This window comes from Silurus aristotelis (assembly GCF_946808225.1).
Source record: "Silurus aristotelis genome assembly, chromosome: 24".
Taxonomy (NCBI): Eukaryota; Metazoa; Chordata; class Actinopteri; order Siluriformes; family Siluridae; genus Silurus; species Silurus aristotelis.
Genome location: NC_139597.1, coordinates 16,106,177 through 16,124,162, shown reverse-complemented (window position 1 = coordinate 16,124,162; position 17,986 = coordinate 16,106,177). Strand labels below are relative to the sequence as shown.

Below are 17,986 nucleotides of genomic sequence, written 5' to 3'. Positions count from 1 at the left end.
GAGGGACTAGTCATGATTTTCTATACTATGATTTTACATGATTTTCTTACTTTTGTACAGATGTATGCCTGGGAGATCTCAGACCAGCTCTTACAAATGAAGCAGGATGTTGAGTCATGTTACTTTGCTGCACAAACTATGAAAATGAAAATTCAGACATCATTCTATGAGCTTCCTCAAGAGACACACCTTGCCCTTCGTGACTCTTTGCTCTCCCACATTCAGAACCTTAAAGACCTCTCACCTATAATCATTACACAGGTAAAAACCTTGGGGACAGTGTGTTGCTGTCTGAACTTTGTATCAGTCAATTGAAAATAAGTTAATGTTGGCACTCTAATTTAATAGTTTAGCAAAACATTGATGATCCTGAAACTAACAGCATCAAACTTTTTAGCCATGGTTAAATGTCTGATGTATTTTAAAAAACAAAAAGAGACATTTTGGGAGCTGCCATTTCTTTTAAAGTTGCTGAGTTAGTTTGTGTTTTTGTACCCCCAGCTGTCCCTGGCAATTGCTGATCTTGCTCTGCAGATGCCATCATGGAAAGGCTGTGTTCACACACTCATAGAAAAGTAAGAAATCCTTTGAATAAAGATTTGACCGGGCAGCTGAACGATTAATTCTGAACAATATATCGTGTATTGTATAATGTTAAAAAAAACTGTATTCTTTTGGGTGAAATCTGAGTCCAAACCATTCAGTGAACAGGTACTCAAATGTTGTTAACAACTTTAACAGTTAAAGTTTAAAACAGATGGAGATGGCTATAATAAACATTTCATAATGACTTAACTGAGCTAAATGTAGGACTTTTGTGTTTTGGTTAACTTGATATGACGATTTTGACAAACTGGAGAACACAATGTTCAAATTAAATATATAACAAAAAAGACAAGGAGTTAGCAAGATATCGTAATTATTAGCAGAGACATGACCCACGTACAAAATTCACACACACAATCTCTCTCTGTCTCACCAACTATATTAAAATTTAACCCCAATTCCAAGAAAGTTGGGACACTGTGTAAAATGTAAATAAAATCAGCATTTAATAATTTGCAAATCCAAAAAAATAGTTATTTACAGCAGATTAAAAAAAACCAAATATTTTAAACTGAGGAAAGTTGCAATTTAAATTTTGTAATTGATTACTTTAACAAGTCGCAAAATAGTTTGGGCAGGGCAACAAAATACTGGAACATTTAAGTGTTTCTAAAAAGGTCAGTAACATGTATTAAAGAGTATCTTCAAAAGGCAAAGTCTCAAGTAAAGATGTGCAGAAAAACTGCATCTACAATTTGTGAAAAAAAATTAGGATAATAAGATGTTCAAACTGAAAATACATTGAATTTCCTATTATCTACATTACATAGTATTTTTAAAAGATTACAAGTTTCTGGAGAAATCAGTGTCAATATTGTATGAAAAAAATCTATATTGGATGCCTGTGATCTTTGGTACTTCAGGTGGCACTGCATTTAAACCAGACAGTATTGTCTAATGGAAATCACTGCATGGGATCAGAAACACTTTCAGAACCTATTGTCTGCTAACACAGTTTGTCGCACCATCCCCAAATTCAGGTTAAAAGTCTATGCAAAGAAGAAGCAATATGTGAACATGATCCAGAAATTCTGCAGTCTTCTCTGAGCAAAAACTGTTGTAGTACGTTTATTATTGTAAAATTATTTTTGCAAAATGCATTCTCTTTGTGAAAGAGGAAAGAGGCCATCTGGTTTATCAGTGCTCAGTCAAAGAGCCTGCATTGTGGTGCATCAGTGATTATGAAAAGGGCCAGTTTTGACATCTGGAAGGCACCATTCAATGCTAAAAATTAGACACAGGTTTTAGAGCAACATTTAACCCTAATTCTTTTCCCTAAAATGGTACATTTCCTCACTTGAAACATTTTATACAGTTTTATATGTTCTATTATAAATAAAATATGGGTCTATTTGCAAATCATTGCATTTCGTGTTTATTTACATTTTACACAGCATCCGGTCCCAACAGCTTTTGGAATTGGGAGTGTGGATATATTGTCTAACAAGATAATTGTCTAAAATCTTATTATTTTTTTTTTTTTCATTAAAAAATTTATACAATCTGCTATCTGAAAATATGTATGCTTTTTGGTAGTTTTATTCTTAATTAAATTGGTTATTGTTCTAAATAATAATTTGGGATTATTTTATCATCTCATTATACTGAAGAGAAATGGTGATTTTGGTGTGCAAAGCGCTTTTCCATAGCCATTGCTTAATCAGCAACACAGGTGAGAAACTCTTGACAAATAATTCCAACAACTCCTGCGTTCCTGGCAAATGCGTGGAAAACACCTAATGCCACACCAGTTGCCATCAACTTGTTTTGGGGCTAATGTTGCATGTTTTTCATAACGGTTGCATCATGTCAGGGAATTAGATTTGATTGTTGCCAGTTTCAGTCTGTGTGTTAAACAGTATAATGAGAGAACATATTGTATTTTCTCACTTCTTAAAAATGCACTTATTCCAATATAGGCACTCATGTTAACTTTAGCCCTATCTGGTCCAAAAATACTATTGTTGTTATGCCACTAGTTATGATTGGTTTCAGCATTTTTAGTTCAGTTTGTCCTCAAGAGTCTCTGAGCCATCTATAACCAAGCTCATTATGAAATTCAAATGAAGTTATAAAAACTGCATGCATGGGCTTAGAGTTGAACATTAGTGGAGACTATTGAATTTGTGTAAAGCGAAGTCACTCTGGAGGATCTAGGCCCATAGAACATGGATCATGTATTTCCAGAAGAACAAAATGCTGGCCCAAAGCATATTCGGAAAACTTGTAAGGGCACAGGTTATAGTAATAAATTGAGGTGAGCCTCTAAGGAACTTGCACAAAGTTTTCCCTAATTACCAGTTACATTTTCGTTTATGAAAATATTTGTTTAGTAATTAACAACAGACACTTCCCCTAATCTTTTTTTTAGAAATTCTGTAAATATATCCACGCAATTACTGTTTAAGATTTATGGATACCTTCGAGAATAAGGTGTTGGCACTCTATAAATCTATAAATGTATTAAACAGTTGAAATGATTCCTTGTTTTTTTCTTCTTTTTCTCTTCCTCTAAGGTACAGTAATGATGTGACTTCAATGCCTTTTCTGATTGAAATCCTCACAGTGCTGCCAGAGGAAGTGCACAGCCGATCATTGAGGATAGGTGCTAACCGACGAACAGAGATCATAGAGGACCTTGCATACTATTCTACCACTGTCGTTACACTGTTGGTAAGCCTCACTCCCCAGTATTAATGATGTTGATTGTTTCTTGTTTAACAAGAGAAAACTACCTCAGTGCATCAAAATTCTGATATTTTAAAATTATACAATATTCTGGCAATATTAGTCTACAGAAAGGTAAATGTCATGATTTCTCAAAAAAATATTTATGGAACACAAAGAAAAATAAAATGAAATATGTACACCATTGTTTATCCATTTTTGTTAGTCACTGAAATACAATGAACAACATACTGGAAGCTGCAAAGTAATTTATTTATTTTTTTTCTTCATTGCATTATACCATAATCTACATTTCTCTGCCTGAATAGATTTTTGTCAGAGTCAAGCAGTTTTACACTTTGTCTTTGTCACACAATTCAGTTAGAGCTACATAAAAATTTAATATATATTTTTTTTTAACCAGATGACATCCCTGGAGAAGTCTGGGAGTGATGAGAAGATGCTTATTAAAGTTTTCCGCTGCTTAGGCAGTTGGTTTAATCTGGGTGTGCTGGACAGCAACTTCATGGCGACTAATCAGTTGTTGGTGGTTCTATTCCAAGTGCTAGTAGGTTTTGCATTTCACTTAATTATTTTTCTTTTTCATCTCTTCTGTTTTACCACTGTTTAGCATGGTCCCAAAGTTTATGGAATTAGTATATGCTTACCTCTGGATTTAGTATATACGAAATAGAAAATTATTGACCAATATATTTTGTCAATATAAGGACTCTAAAGAAAACGTCATGGGATAGGCCTGAACAGGTGATAAGTTGAACGTAAATGTAAATAAAATATTACGTATAGTGGTGAGTGTGAATACATTGTGTTAATGAGATTTATGAATTATTGCATTTAGTTTTTATTTACATTTAAGCGTGTAAACTTTTTTGGAATTGGGTTGTTAAAGGGAAATCTTCTAACGTGTTTATCAATAAAATGAAAAAAGGTTAAACATGACAGTCATTGTGAATGTGCTATTTAAAGTTAATACATTTTTTTAGTAATGTAGTTCATTATTGTTGTACTTTTAACAATTGTTTGAATTGCCATTTTGTTATTTTTATTTTTGGTCTTTTGCTTTTGCTTCAACTTCTTCTTCCAGTCTTTTCTGGGGCATTTTTTAAAGATAATACTTTACAATTTCTTTTCACAGCAAAGGGATGAGTCCCTTACTAACTTGCATGAAGCCGCATCAGACTGTGTGTGCTCAGCCCTCTATGCCATTGAGAATGTAGATACACATATGCCTCTTGCCATGCAGCTGTTCCAGGGTGTTTTAACATTAGAAACGGCTTACCACATGGCTGTGGCCCGTGAGGACCTTGACAAGTAAAGCAACACACAGAATGAATCATGCTTCAAACATATTTATTTATGAAATCATACATGTTGGAGATGGCTTGTATGTAAAATGCATATTCTATGTAATTTTATTTTTTACACATGCAGGGTGCTAAATTACTGCCGGATTTTTACTGAGTTGTGCGAGACTTTTATGGAAATTACTGTCAGGACCCCAGGACAAGGCATGGGTGACTTGCGCACATTGGAGCTGTTGCTCATTTGTGCTGGACATCCTCAGTATGAGGTTAGTGTTGCCTCCTCTCTCATACACACATTATTTCATGCAATCATTAACCATTATTAAATAAAGTGGATGATTGCAGAATTCTTACATTGTTAGTTTATTGTGATCTTCTAAGTCTTTCGTTTTTGCTGAGCTTGCCTGTGTATTCTTACCAAATTGTTTTGACTCCTCCGCAAGTTTCTGCTGTCCTTCTTATAGGTCTGTTTATTTTGCCACCCTAGTGGTATTATTTTTTTACTTGCATCAGCACCTCCTACTTAGAGTTCTCAGTAACCAAATGCAAATACTTCTTAATTAGTAATTAAAAAAAAAAGAGAGAGAGAAAACCGGCCACACCTGGCGATGAAGCTGTTTTGATTAAATTACATTTTTGAGGTTGTTAAAATGTAGTATGGTACAATGCAAAAAATGGCTGTAATAAATGTCTTTGCTTCAGTTACTTCTTGATTGCTTAATTTCAGATCCACTGTGGTGGTTCACAGAAGAAATTAGCAAAATTGGGTCACTGTCTAAATACTTATTCACCAGATATATTTACAAAGAATTTGCAAAAAAAAACATAAAACTTTACATATTTGTTTGTAGTTTTTTAGAATTTGTAAGTGTTTAAATGCAAATATATTGTCTGTTTTATTTGCAAACAAGGTGGTAGAAATCTCTTTCAACTTCTGGTATCGCCTGGGGGAACATCTATACAAGACAAATGATCCAGCACTGCATGGCGTTTTCAAACCCTATATCCAAAGACTACTACACAGCCTGGCACGTCATTGTCAGCTAGATCCAGACCATGTGAGTGGCTTCTATATTCTCACTGTTAATCACACCTCTCTTCTTTGTAGATTGCTGTACTTTTGATAGCTAAGTAATTTCTTTCCAAAAAAGAAAACCAACTTTCAGAAAGCAGTGCTGTATAATATTGTGCCTTTAACTTTCAAAGTTAAAGAGAAATTTTGACCCACTCTAGCGACATTGATTTCCTTGTGTTCTCTGGGTCATTGTTGTGTTGCATGGTCCAGTTTTGGTGTGTAATGTTTGGAAATAAGAGCATTTATTCTTTCAACACCTTCCATAAAAGCTTACTTGTTCAGTGTTTTTTGTTTCTGCTGTCATAAATGTCTGTAAAACTGTAAAACCCATTAAAAAACTACACACAAAACTCTGCCAAAGATTTTGGCAGGTGTGAAAAAATGCTTTAAAATAAGAATACTTTCAAAATTAGAAGTATTAATAGTATTAATAGATTTGACCAATTAACAAAATAAAGTAAATGAAAAGAAGAGAAATCCAAATCAGATCCATATTTGATGTGACCTCCCGTTGGACAAAGTAGAAGAAGGAGAGGAAAAAGACGTCTATAGAGATGGGAGTAGGGAGAAGTGTAAGAGAGTGAAGGTTAGGGTTTGTACTTTAAACGTTGGCACTATGACTGTTAAAGGAAGAGAGTTAGCTGATAGAATTGAGAGGAGAAAGGTAGACATGTTGGGTGTTCAGGAGACCAAGTAAAAGGGGAGTATGGCCAGGAACATTGGAGGAGGTTTAAACTGTTCTACCATGGTGTGGATGGAAAGAGAAATGGTGTAGGGGTAATCCTGAAGAAAGACTGTAGTGGTGGTAAAGAGGGTTTCTGATGAACGTGAAGCTGGAAGTTGTAGGGGTGATGATAAATGTCATCAGTGCTTATGCTCCACAAGTGGGTTGTGAGATGGAGGTGAAGGAAAAATTCTGAAATGAGTCAGATGAAGTGGTAGAAGGTGTACATAGGAATGAAAGATTGGTGATTGGGGCAGATTTAAATGGGCATGTTGGTGAAGGGAACAGAGGTGATGGGGAGGTATGGCTTTAAGGAGAGGAATGTGGAAGGGCTGATGGTGGTAGATTTTGCAAAAAGGATGTAAATGGCAGTGGTGAACACTTATTTTAAGAAGAAGGAGGATCATAGGGTGACACATAAGAGAAGGAAATGTTGACTAGTGAGGAGAGTTTGTTGAGAAGATGGAGGGAGTATTTTGAGCAGCTGATGAATGAGGAAAATGAGAGAGAGAACGTTGGATGATCTGGAGATTGTGAAGCAGGAAGTGGATAGGATTAGTAAGGAGGAAGTGAGAGCAGCGATTAAGAGGATAAAGATTGGAAAGTTGGTTGGACCCGATGACATACTGGTAGAAGAGTGGAGATGTTTAGGAGAGATGGCAGTGGAGTTTAACAAAATTCTGGAAGGTGAGATGATGCCTGAGGAATAGAGAGGGACTTTGTTGGTACCAATTGTTAAAAATACGAATGTGTGTGTAAAGTGTGTGAATGAGTGGGAGGGCAGTGGAGTGGTGCGGTTGCAGGGAGAAGAGGTAGAGAAGTCCAGTCAAGAGGCTTTTATTGTCATTTCTACTATACACAGCGGTAAACAGTACACAGTAAAAACGAGACGACGTTCCTCCAGAACCCTGGTGCTACACTTAACAACATAGAGCTACAACACAAAACTACATAAAGTGCATTGAGTGCAACATAGTGCAAACAGTGCAGACGAAAAAGAGTACAGACAGACAACACAGGACAAAACACACAACCCAAGATAGGGTTGACCAGGTGGAGGAGTTTAGGTACCTGGGGTCAACGGTGCAAAGTAATGAAGAATGTATTAGAGAATTGAAGAAAAGAGTGTCAGGCAGGGTGGAGTGGGTGGAGAAGAGTGATAGCAGAAGTGATTTAAAGGGTATCTGCAAGAGTGAAAGGGAAAGAAAAAGACAGGAGGTAAAGCTGGAGGTAGCAGAGCTGAAGATGTTGAGGTTTTCGCTGGGAGTGACAAGGATGGACAGGATTAGAAATAAGTTTATTAGAGGGACAGCGCATGTAGGATGTTTTGAAGACAAAGTAAGAGAGGCCCGATTAGAGATGGTTTGGACCTGTACAGAGTCGGGACATGGGGTATATCAGTAGGAGAATGCTAAGGATGGAACCACCAGGACAGAGGAAAAGAGGAAGGCCAAGGAATAGGTTTATGTATGTGGTGAGGGATGACATGCAGGTAGTTGGTTTGAAAGAGGCAGATGTAGAGCTACAGGGGGGTATGGAGACGGATGATCCTCTAGGGCGACCCCTAACGGGAGCAGCCGAAAGAAGAAGAAGAATTTGAATAAAATCAATTAAAATACTTTTTTTTGAAAGCATTCTTCTTTATAGCATTTTTTCCACACCTGCCTAAAACCATTGCATACAGTACTGTGTAACAAAAAATAGATTTAAAAAATTTATTTTTTGCATGTTTGTCACACGTTAATATATTTTAGATCATTAAACTAACTTAACATGCGGATCACAAAACATGCAGGTGATCCGCTGTGGTGACCCCTAATGGGAGAAGCGGAAGGAAAGTTTTAAATATTAGCAAAAGATAACACAAGTTAACACAACGAGCAGTTTTTAAATGAAGGTTTTTATTAATGAGGGAAAACAAAATCTAAAACTACATGGCCTGTGGTTTATCACACCCGAGTTCAATTTCTCTCGCCACACCCAGTCCTGATTATTGCCACACCTGTTCACAATCAAGAAATCTCTTAAATAGGACCTGCCTGTTAAAGTGAAGTAGACCAAAAGATCCTCAAAAGCTAGACATCATGCTGAGATCCAAAGAAATTCAGAAACAAATCAGAAAGAAAGTAATTGAGATCTATCAGTCTGGAGAAGGTTTTAAAGCAATTTTTAAAGCTTTGGGACTCCAGCAAACCACAGTGAGAGCCATTATTTACAAATGGCAAAACCACAGAACAGTGGAGAACCTTCCCAGGAGTGGCCGGCCGACCAAAATTACCCCAAATGCACAGCGGCGATTCATACAAAAGACCCCACAACATCATCCAAAGAACTACAGGCCTCACTTGCCTCAGTTAAGGTCAGTGTTCATGACTCCACTATAAGACAGAGACTGGGCAAAAATGGTCTGCATGGCAGAGTTCGAAGACGAAAACCACTGCTGAGCAAAAAGGACATAAAGGTTCGTCTCAGTTTTGCCAGAAAACATCTTGATGATCCCCAAGACTTTTGGGAAAATACTCTGTGGACTGATGAGACAAAAGTTTAACTATTTGGAAGGTTTGTGTTCCATTACGTCTGGTATAAAAGTTACACCGCATATCAGAAAGAGATCATCATACCAACAGTAAAATATGGTGGTGGTAGTGTGATGGTCTGGGGCTGTTTTGCTGCTTCAGGACCTGGAAGACTTGCTGTGAGAAATGGAACCATAAATTCTGCTGTTTACCAAAAAAAATTCCTGAAGGAGCATGTCCGGCCATCTGTTCGTGACCTTAAGCTGAAGCGGACTTGGGTTCGGCAGCAAGACAATGATCCAAAAGTCCACCTCTGACTGGCTAAAGAAAAACAAAATGAAGACTTTGGAGTGGCCTAGTCAAAGTCCTGACCTAAATCCTATTGAGATGCTGTGGCATGACCTTGAAAAAGCGGTTCATGTTTGAAAACCCTCCAATGTGGCTAAATTACAACAATTCTGCATAGATGAGTGACCAAAATTCCTCCACAGCGCTGTAACAGACTCACTGCAAGTTATCACAAACGCTTGATTGCAGTTGTTGCTGCTAAGGGAGGCTCAACCAGTTATTAGGTTTAGGGGACAAACACTTTTTCACACAGGGCCATGTTGTTTTGGATTTTGTTTTCCCTTAATAATAAAAAAAACCTTCATTTAAAAACTGCATGTTGTGTTCACTTATCTTTTACTAATATTTTAACTAGTTTGATTATTCAAAACATCATCGTGTGGCAAACATGCAAAAAATAAAAGAAATCAGGAATCACTTTTTCACACCACTGTATATACCTTCTTACTGTAGAAAGGTGAATTTTGTAATTTAAAAAGAACTGCTTTTCTGAGGTTATGTGAAACAGATTACATTTTTTATCTAATGATATTTGTGTCTAGAATGTGGTGTGAGCCAACCAGTTATGTAGCTCTTAGTAAATAATACATAAATGAATGATTATGTTCTGTTTTTCCACTATATTGTTAAATCATATCTCTGTCTAATAGGAAGGAATTCCGGAAGACACAGATGACTTTGGAGAGTTTAGACTGAGGGTTTCGGATCTTGTCAAGGATGTTATTTTCCTTGTAGGCTCAATGGAGTGTTTCTCACAGGTAGTAGCTTCTTACTGTTGTTGCTGGTGATGCTGAGGTGCATGTAATTTAAACTAAAGAATTGAGGTCGTTTTGAATTTTAGGGCTGCAACATGTAAATTTTTTGGGACAGATCCATTGTTACCGTTGTGTAGCATCATCTATTCTTTTAGGAACAGTTTTTATGCATCTTGCAACTGAGTTTTGGGATAGAAATGTTTTCCCATCCATGTATAATCAGGGTTCCTACACTTTTTGTAAAGGTATGAAAAAGTATGGAATTTTATTTTTGTGATTTCTCGGTCTGGATTAGTATGGGGGGAGGCAGTATTTAAAAAAATATTTGTTTCCATACTTATTTGTTTTTCTAAAATGTAAAATTAAGAATTTGTAAAAATATTTTTTATAAAACAAAGCCTGCACGTTTGCACTAATCCAAATGCATTTGAAAACGGCGTTTTTTCGTTAAAAAAAATGCTACGCATCCACACTTTTTTTTTTTTCCAGTTGTTTCCCAAAAGTTGTTCATCCACACTGAAACGTCTGAAAACGCTTACGTCCCTGTACAGCGCACGAGCAAACCACAAGAGGCTTCGACCTGCATTTCTGCCTGCCATTTATTTACTCTGACATACATCAGATATTGTAACATAATACATGTTGGAATTTAAAATTATTATTTCAGATGTTAAATATGGTCTTAAAAATGTGTATGTATGGAATAAGTATGGAATTTTTAAATAGAATGTAATACAGGATTGTAGCTTCTTAACAGTCCTTGGTTTTCTTTGTCATATTTGTTTTATGATGCATCAAATTCATTTGGTTTCATTTGGTGATTTTTGACAATCCATCAGGCAAGCTTTATTATTTTGTGTGTGTGTGTGTGCATTCTAGTTGTACTCTACCCTCAAAGAGGGAAATCCACCCTGGGAAGTTACTGAAGCTGTGCTTTTCTTAATGGCTTCTATTGCTAAGAGTGTAGACCCGTGAGTGAAATTTTTATTAATGGACTTACTGTTTAACCAATTTAGCACTTTAGAAATTAGTAAACTTGTACAGCCATGACCAAACATTTTGAGAATGACACAAATATTCTCAATTCTACTGCTTCACTGTTTTTAGATCTTTTTATCAGATGTTACTATGGTATACTGGAGTATAACTACAACCATTTCATGAGTGGAAAAGGCTTTTATTGAAAATTACATTGTTTATGCAGAGTGTCAATATTTGCATGTTGACCCTTCTTCTGTTTCACACAGCATACGCCCAGTGTACTTTGATAAAGATTTAGCTAATGCTCATTAAAAAAAATTCTACATTTGGATCTATACGAATGCATGGTATTTTAATGTTTTTGTAATAACAATACTGTGCATATTCATTACCCACAAGTTATTGCATTACTGAATACCGGCACATGTCTAATTGTGAGTGAGCCCACTTCCTTGGCTGACAAGCAACCTCAAACATGAATGGTCTCTGTATGCTTTACTATTGGCATGACACAGGACGGATGGTCACACGCAACTTTTGTTTTTCGGACAAGCTTTTTCCCGGTGCCCCAAACATTCGGAAATGGGACTCGTCAGAGAAAATTACTTTACCCCAGTCCACAACAATCTAATCCTTTTGCAGAACATCAGTCTGTCCCTGATGTTTTTCCTGAAGACAAGTGGCTTCTTCTTCCTGAAATCTGGCCATCCTTTCTCGCCTTACTGTGCAGATGCACTCATACCTGCCAGCTGCCATTCCTGAGCAACCTCTGCACTGGTGGTGGGCTGAGTGGTGGTGCGCCAAGCTGGTGAGCTGATTAAACTTAAGGAGACTGTCCTGCCACTTAATGGGCTTTCTTGGGTACCCTGAAGCCTTCTTCACAACAATTGAACCTCGCTTTTTGATGATCCGATAAATAGTAGATTTATGTGCACTCTTGCTAGCAGCCTGTGAATCCCTTTTTGTGCAAAGCAATGATGACTGCATGTTGCCTTGCAAGTAACCATGATTAAGAGAGGAAGGATTTCAAGCACCACCCTCATTTAAATGCTTCCAGTCTGTTATTCTAACTCAATCAGCATGACAGAGTGATCTTCAGCCTTGTCCTCATCAACACTCACCTGTGATAATGAGAGAATCACTGTCATGATGACAACTGTTTACCTTTTAAAAAAAAAAAAAAAAAAAAAAAAAAAAAAAAAAAAAAAAATGGGATCAAGTTCATTTTTGTGGCAAAGAGGGACTTTGCTATTAATTGCAATTCATCTGATCACTCTTCATGACATTCTGCCTGAGAGAGCCATCATAAAGATCTGAGGCAGCAGACTTTGTGAAAGTTAATATTTGTGTCATCCCTAAAACTTTTGGCCACAGCTGTAATCTGTAGATTTTTTTAAATATGACTTGTTTTTGTTTTGCTTAGTTTTTTGTTTTATTATATATGATGTTTATTTAATATATTTATAATGTGTATATATAAATGTCTCATAAATGATGTGTAACACTGAAACCCCAATTTCTGTGTGTAGTGAGAACAACCCTACCTTGACAGAAGTGCTGGAACAAATTGTGCTTCTTCCTCAGACAGTGCACATTGCTGTGCGCTACACCAGCATTGAATTGGTGGGAGAAATGAGTGAGGTGATGGACCGCAACCCTCGCTTATTAGGTAAGCACTAAAGTTAAACGTAAGCACTCTTTTCAGAGGAACAGCAATATTTAAAAACTACAGCAAATACTATATTGGCTTGTGTTCATATAATCTGGATCTAATGAATGCATAGCAGCATTCATTATTCCCTGCATACTATATAGTAAAACAATTCTAATCCAAAATTTTGTGTGTGTGTGGGGTGGGTTTTACGATGCAGATCCTGTGCTAGAATATTTAATGAAGGGGCTGAGGGAGAAGCAGTTGGCCTCGGTAGCAGCAAAAGCCATTCACAACATGTGCTCAGTGTGCCGGGAACACATGGCACAACACTTCCAAGGCCTGCTTCACATTGCACGATCACTGGACTCCTTCGCTCTCAACACGGATGCCGCCATTGGCCTACTAAAGGGTATTTTGCGACACACACAGTGCTTTCATCAGAGCGGGGTTTTTTTTTGTTTATTTAATCTATTAAATTATAGATTTTAATGCTGAACAGCAATATTTTAAACCTGCCATGTATCCATCAGTCTGCTTGTAAATCTTTCTAACTCTCTCTGTATGTCAAGCAAATTATGTTTTGGCTGTTTTTTTTTTGTAGCTGTTGCCCAGATGGCAAGTGGGTTTAGGGAACAGAAAAAAAAACGTTGGTTAAAATTAGGGATGCACCGAATATTCGGCCACCGACTTTGATCACCGAAAAAACACGGCTGAAACAGTTTGTTGTGATGACGCAAACAGAAACCGCGGCCTGCACGTGCTTGTCTGAAGCAACATGTCTACGGTGTGGACGTATTTCAGTATATCTGAGAAAGACCCACGGATAGCGATTTGCAAAACATGTAATGCCGAAGTTTCAAGAGGGGGTGCGTCTGCAAAGACTTTCTCCACGTCGGTTTTAATTTATCACCTAAAATCCAAACATACCGATCGCTATGCTGAATATGAGAGGAACGCGGCACAGAAAAGCAAAACCCCTCCGAGTCTGTGGTGGACGTTTTTGAAAAGGCAGGAAGTTTCACAGTGATATTGTTGTATCTTTAAGCAGTTGCACTTGTTTTTATGAAAGAACATATTTAATTTTACAACCTTTCAGCAGGCCAGAGGGCCTGTACATTATTATTTAATGTACACATGAGTGCATTTAAGGTAAACATTTAAGTTTGAATTTTAATTTTTTATCCTGTGCATTGTTGCAATGTGCTATAAATAAATATTTTCATAATTTGTAATTGATTTATTCTTTGAAACTTTAATATTAATTTATGCAATTAGAATGCCTTGATTTTAGTAAGGTTAGTACACAATCATAGCCATAAATGCAATGGTAATAATAACTGGCATAATATCTTTCGGTGTTTCGGTTTTCGGCCTTGCTTTCCTCGTTTTCGGTTTCGGCCAAGAATTTTCATTTCGGTGCATCCCTAGTTAAAATAACCATGGTAAATTAACTACAGTTAGTTCATGCCGGTGTGGTTTTTTTTACATAATTACTGCATGGGTGATTGTTTTAGCTGGCAACAAGTTATTTAACCCTAACTGATGCAGTGAGTAGCTTCTCATTTCTTAAACAACCATGTCGGAAGATGCATCCTGTGGTTGTGAAAAAGATGTTAATCTGTTTCAGAAGGGTCAAATTATTGGCATGCATCAAGCAAAGAAAACATCTAAGCAGATTTCTAAAACTACTAAAATTGGGTTAAGATGTCCAATGCATTATTGTAAACTGCAAGGATAGTGGGGAACTATCATCTTCGAGGAAGAAATGTGGTCGGAAAAATATATTTTTGAATATAAATTTAATGGCTGCAACACGTCTCAAAAAAGTTAGGACAGGGCCCTGATTAACTGTGTAGCTTCCACTCTACTCCTAACCACAGTCTCTATATGTGTGGGTACTGAGGAGACCAATTGCTGGAGTTTTTGAAGAGAAATGTTTTCCCATTCATGTCTGATGCAGGATTGTATTTACTGAAACATCCTGGGTGTATTTTTTTTTTTTTTTTTTTGGACATGATTGACCAAAGAATTTTAATTGGTGAAAGGTCTGGACCATAGGCAGGACAGTTCAGACAGTTTCCACATGTGAAAGATGCCCTAATGCATCAACATAATGTCAGAGATGCATGCTTTTGATCTGAGTGCTGATAACAAGCCAGATGGTCCCTCTCCTCTTTAGTCTAAAGGACACAGTGTCCATGGTTTTCCAAAAATAATTTTAGATTTAGATTTTTTACCAACCACTGAACAGTTTTCCAGTTTGCCTCAGTCCATTTTGAATTTGCTTTGGCTTTGGAAAATGGTGACTCTCAAATCATGTTACTGCCCTGTTGCTAATAAATCTAATAAGTTTATAGAATAGAATATAGATGTGTGTGTGTGTGTGTGTGTGTGTGTGTACACAGTGGTACCTCGACATACGAGTGCCCTAACATACGAGTTTTTTGAGATACGAGCGGTCACTCTGTCGATTTTTTTGCTTTGTTACGCGAGCAAAAATTTGAGATACGAGCTCAAGATGCCTCAGTCAGTGTTGCTGATTCGTCTCGATACACACGCACACAAACAAAGGTTTGAATGTGAGCGCGCACTAACACGTGACTGTGACGAATCTCACGATGAATCAGCAACACTGGCCTCAGTCAGTGTGCTTGTTTGCCTCGCTGTCGAAGCATCTTTGATAAGTTGTGCTCGCATTTTGTGCTTTTTGTACATTTACAGTACTTTATCACATTTCTTTTTATAACCATGGTTCCGAAGAAAGTGAGTGGAAAGGTCAGTGCTCAGAAGATGATGTTATATTCACTCCCGGGTATAGTTTTTAGGTTTACCGGTCGGCGCTATATTTGTTTTTTTTGTCTTGTCTTGTGTTGTCTTATGTTGTCTGTCTGCACAGTTTTTTGTCTGCACTGTTTGCATCAGGTTGCAAAAGATGCACTTTATGTAGCTTTGTGTTGTGTTGTAGCTTTGTTGTTTAGTGTAGCACCAGGGTTCCGGAGGAACGTTGTCTCGGTTTTACTGTGTACCACTGTGAATAGTAGAAATCATAGGAAAACATGAGCAAGGTGTGCGAGTGATTGACTTGGCGAGGCAGTACGGGCGTAGTACTTCAATGATATGTACTATGCTTAACCAGTTTATTTCTTTACATTCTCTTTTATTATGTTTTTATATGATATTTGTCATTTATAAATAAATTTTTCTTATTCAAAAACAACTGGGGTGGCATTGTGGGGGCTGGATAGGATTAATGGCATTTCAATTAATTTCAATGGGGAAATTTGCTTTGAAATACGAGCAATTTGACATACAAGCATGGTTACGGAACGAATTAAACTCGTATGTCGAGGTACCACTGTGTGTGTGTGTGTGTGTGTGTGTGTATGTGTATGTGTGTGTGTATGTGTATATATATATATATATATATATATATATATATATATATATATATATATATATATATATATATATATAATATCTATCTATCCCTTCAGCTATTTCTTTTTAGTAACACTTACTTTTCCAGCCTTTTATTTTCCTGTGGCTGATGATATGAAAAATATGATACAAACACAAAATACAAACACTTTGTTAAACCAGCTTCTGCTTATAAATTACAGATTGTGAAATTTATTCATTATTTGTATTTCTTCTATGTGTAATTATCATGCTGGAAGGTGCCATCTGAGTTTTAATATGGTTTGAGTTTCTCCCACAGACGGATCTCTGTTCTTCTTTAATGATGCTTTTTAATAGATGCGGGTTTCATGGAAACCCAACCGCAAACCAAGAGTACACATTCAGAGCTGTTAATTATTTATACTTGTAAAATTTTTTATTTATTATTGCTTACTTACAGCTGTTAAGATAAAATCTGTGCTCTCGTGTATTTTTATTTTTTTTCTGTGTATTCTTAAATGTTTAATACATTTTAACTTGAATCATGAAACGATATGTACACATCCTTTAAAAAGCAATTTTTGTGAAAAAATATCTGACTATTGAAAATTTCTCTTTTGTTAGTTAATTATTTTTGCATTATGGTGCTAAATTTGAACTATACTTATGCAAAGACATCCTGCTTGCACATTATTTTTTATGCTTGGTATTCATTCTGGCTGTCAGACTGTCAAACAAGCATTTAGGTCTGTAAAATTCCCAGCAAGAGTGCTGCACTTTATTCACTCAAAGAATCACTAACTACACTGACTATTCCTGTCACTCCTGTTTAGAGTTAAAAAGCTGAAAAAGTCCCCTGCCATTCAATAAATTACTCTGGCATATAGCTCAGGCTCTGAGTAGGACTAGATTTAGGATACTTTGTGTTTTTGTTTTTTTTTGTTGTTTTTTTTAAATGAAACAAATAGTGTCAAATAGGCTTCACAATACTGTGAACAGTAGCTAATATCAGTGTCTTTGGTTTCTCTCAGGAACAGCACTTGTGCTGGCAAGGCTTCCACTGGAGAAGATAGCAGAGTGTCTGAGTGATTTGTGCTCTGTTCAGGTCATGGCTCTAAAGAAGGTTGGTGTATGGGTTTCATGAAAAGTGTTCGGTTTAAATGAGAGTAAAAAGCATGTTAAATTATACGACTTCACTTATTCTTTCAGCAAATGCTTTAGTTTTTTATTTTTATTTTATTATAATTGCTTCTCGTGCTATTGTTCTGCCCTGAAATTATTCACCATAAGTTATTGCTGTTTGTTAAAGTAATATATAATTTACACAGAGAAGCAGTTCATTTCAATTCTTATCATGTTACAGATGTGTAGAAATTACAATTTTTTTTTCTTTTTGTCTTTCAGTCCATATTTCTGAAACACATTTCTGCAGCACTTACTCCTCTAGTTTAGAGTTTGTACATCGTAGCAACTAGCATCTACATAATAATTACATCTACAATCTAAAACACATTTTTGGTACCCTTGGTAAATGTCAAAGAAGGCTGTGGATATCAAACAACTGCAAAATTTAACTGTTTTATTATTATTATTTTTATTAAATGTTTAAATGTATGTCACACAAACAGTATGTATGTAAATTTATATAGATTACACAGTTTTCTCCTATAATGCTTGATGAGGTTGGATAAATACATGGCATGGGATCTGAGACCATTTTTTCCATTCAGAATTTATCCAGAAATATGTGTCCAATCTTTCAAATTTGAGGTACACTCTAGTGGATACTCCCCTTGCGCATGGCTAGACCTTGATTTTTTGGTTTTTATGTATGTTTTGGGTCATGTGTTGCTGGAAGCTCCAACTACAGCCCAGTTTAATCTTTCTGGATGAGGCAGTCAGTTATTAATTTAATATTTGTTGATATTTAAAAGTG

The 17,986-nt window shown here is 36.4% G+C and overlaps 1 protein-coding gene across 1 annotated transcript in view; it reads left to right on the top strand.

Moving 5' to 3' along the window:
* The window catches only part of tnpo3 (transportin 3), a 42,629-nt gene that overhangs the window by 7,620 nt on the left and 17,023 nt on the right, over window positions 1–17,986 (top strand). The window contains exons 2-13 of the mRNA XM_083528366.1: window positions 61–261; window positions 502–575; window positions 3,123–3,279; window positions 3,698–3,841; window positions 4,430–4,605; window positions 4,726–4,864; window positions 5,510–5,656; window positions 9,912–10,019; window positions 10,896–10,987; window positions 12,527–12,666; window positions 12,869–13,060; window positions 17,082–17,173. Coding sequence (XP_083384492.1) covers window positions 61–261; window positions 502–575; window positions 3,123–3,279; window positions 3,698–3,841; window positions 4,430–4,605; window positions 4,726–4,864; window positions 5,510–5,656; window positions 9,912–10,019; window positions 10,896–10,987; window positions 12,527–12,666; window positions 12,869–13,060; window positions 17,082–17,173 — 1,662 coding nt within the window. The remainder of the gene's footprint in view (window positions 1–60; window positions 262–501; window positions 576–3,122; window positions 3,280–3,697; window positions 3,842–4,429; window positions 4,606–4,725; window positions 4,865–5,509; window positions 5,657–9,911; window positions 10,020–10,895; window positions 10,988–12,526; window positions 12,667–12,868; window positions 13,061–17,081; window positions 17,174–17,986) is intronic.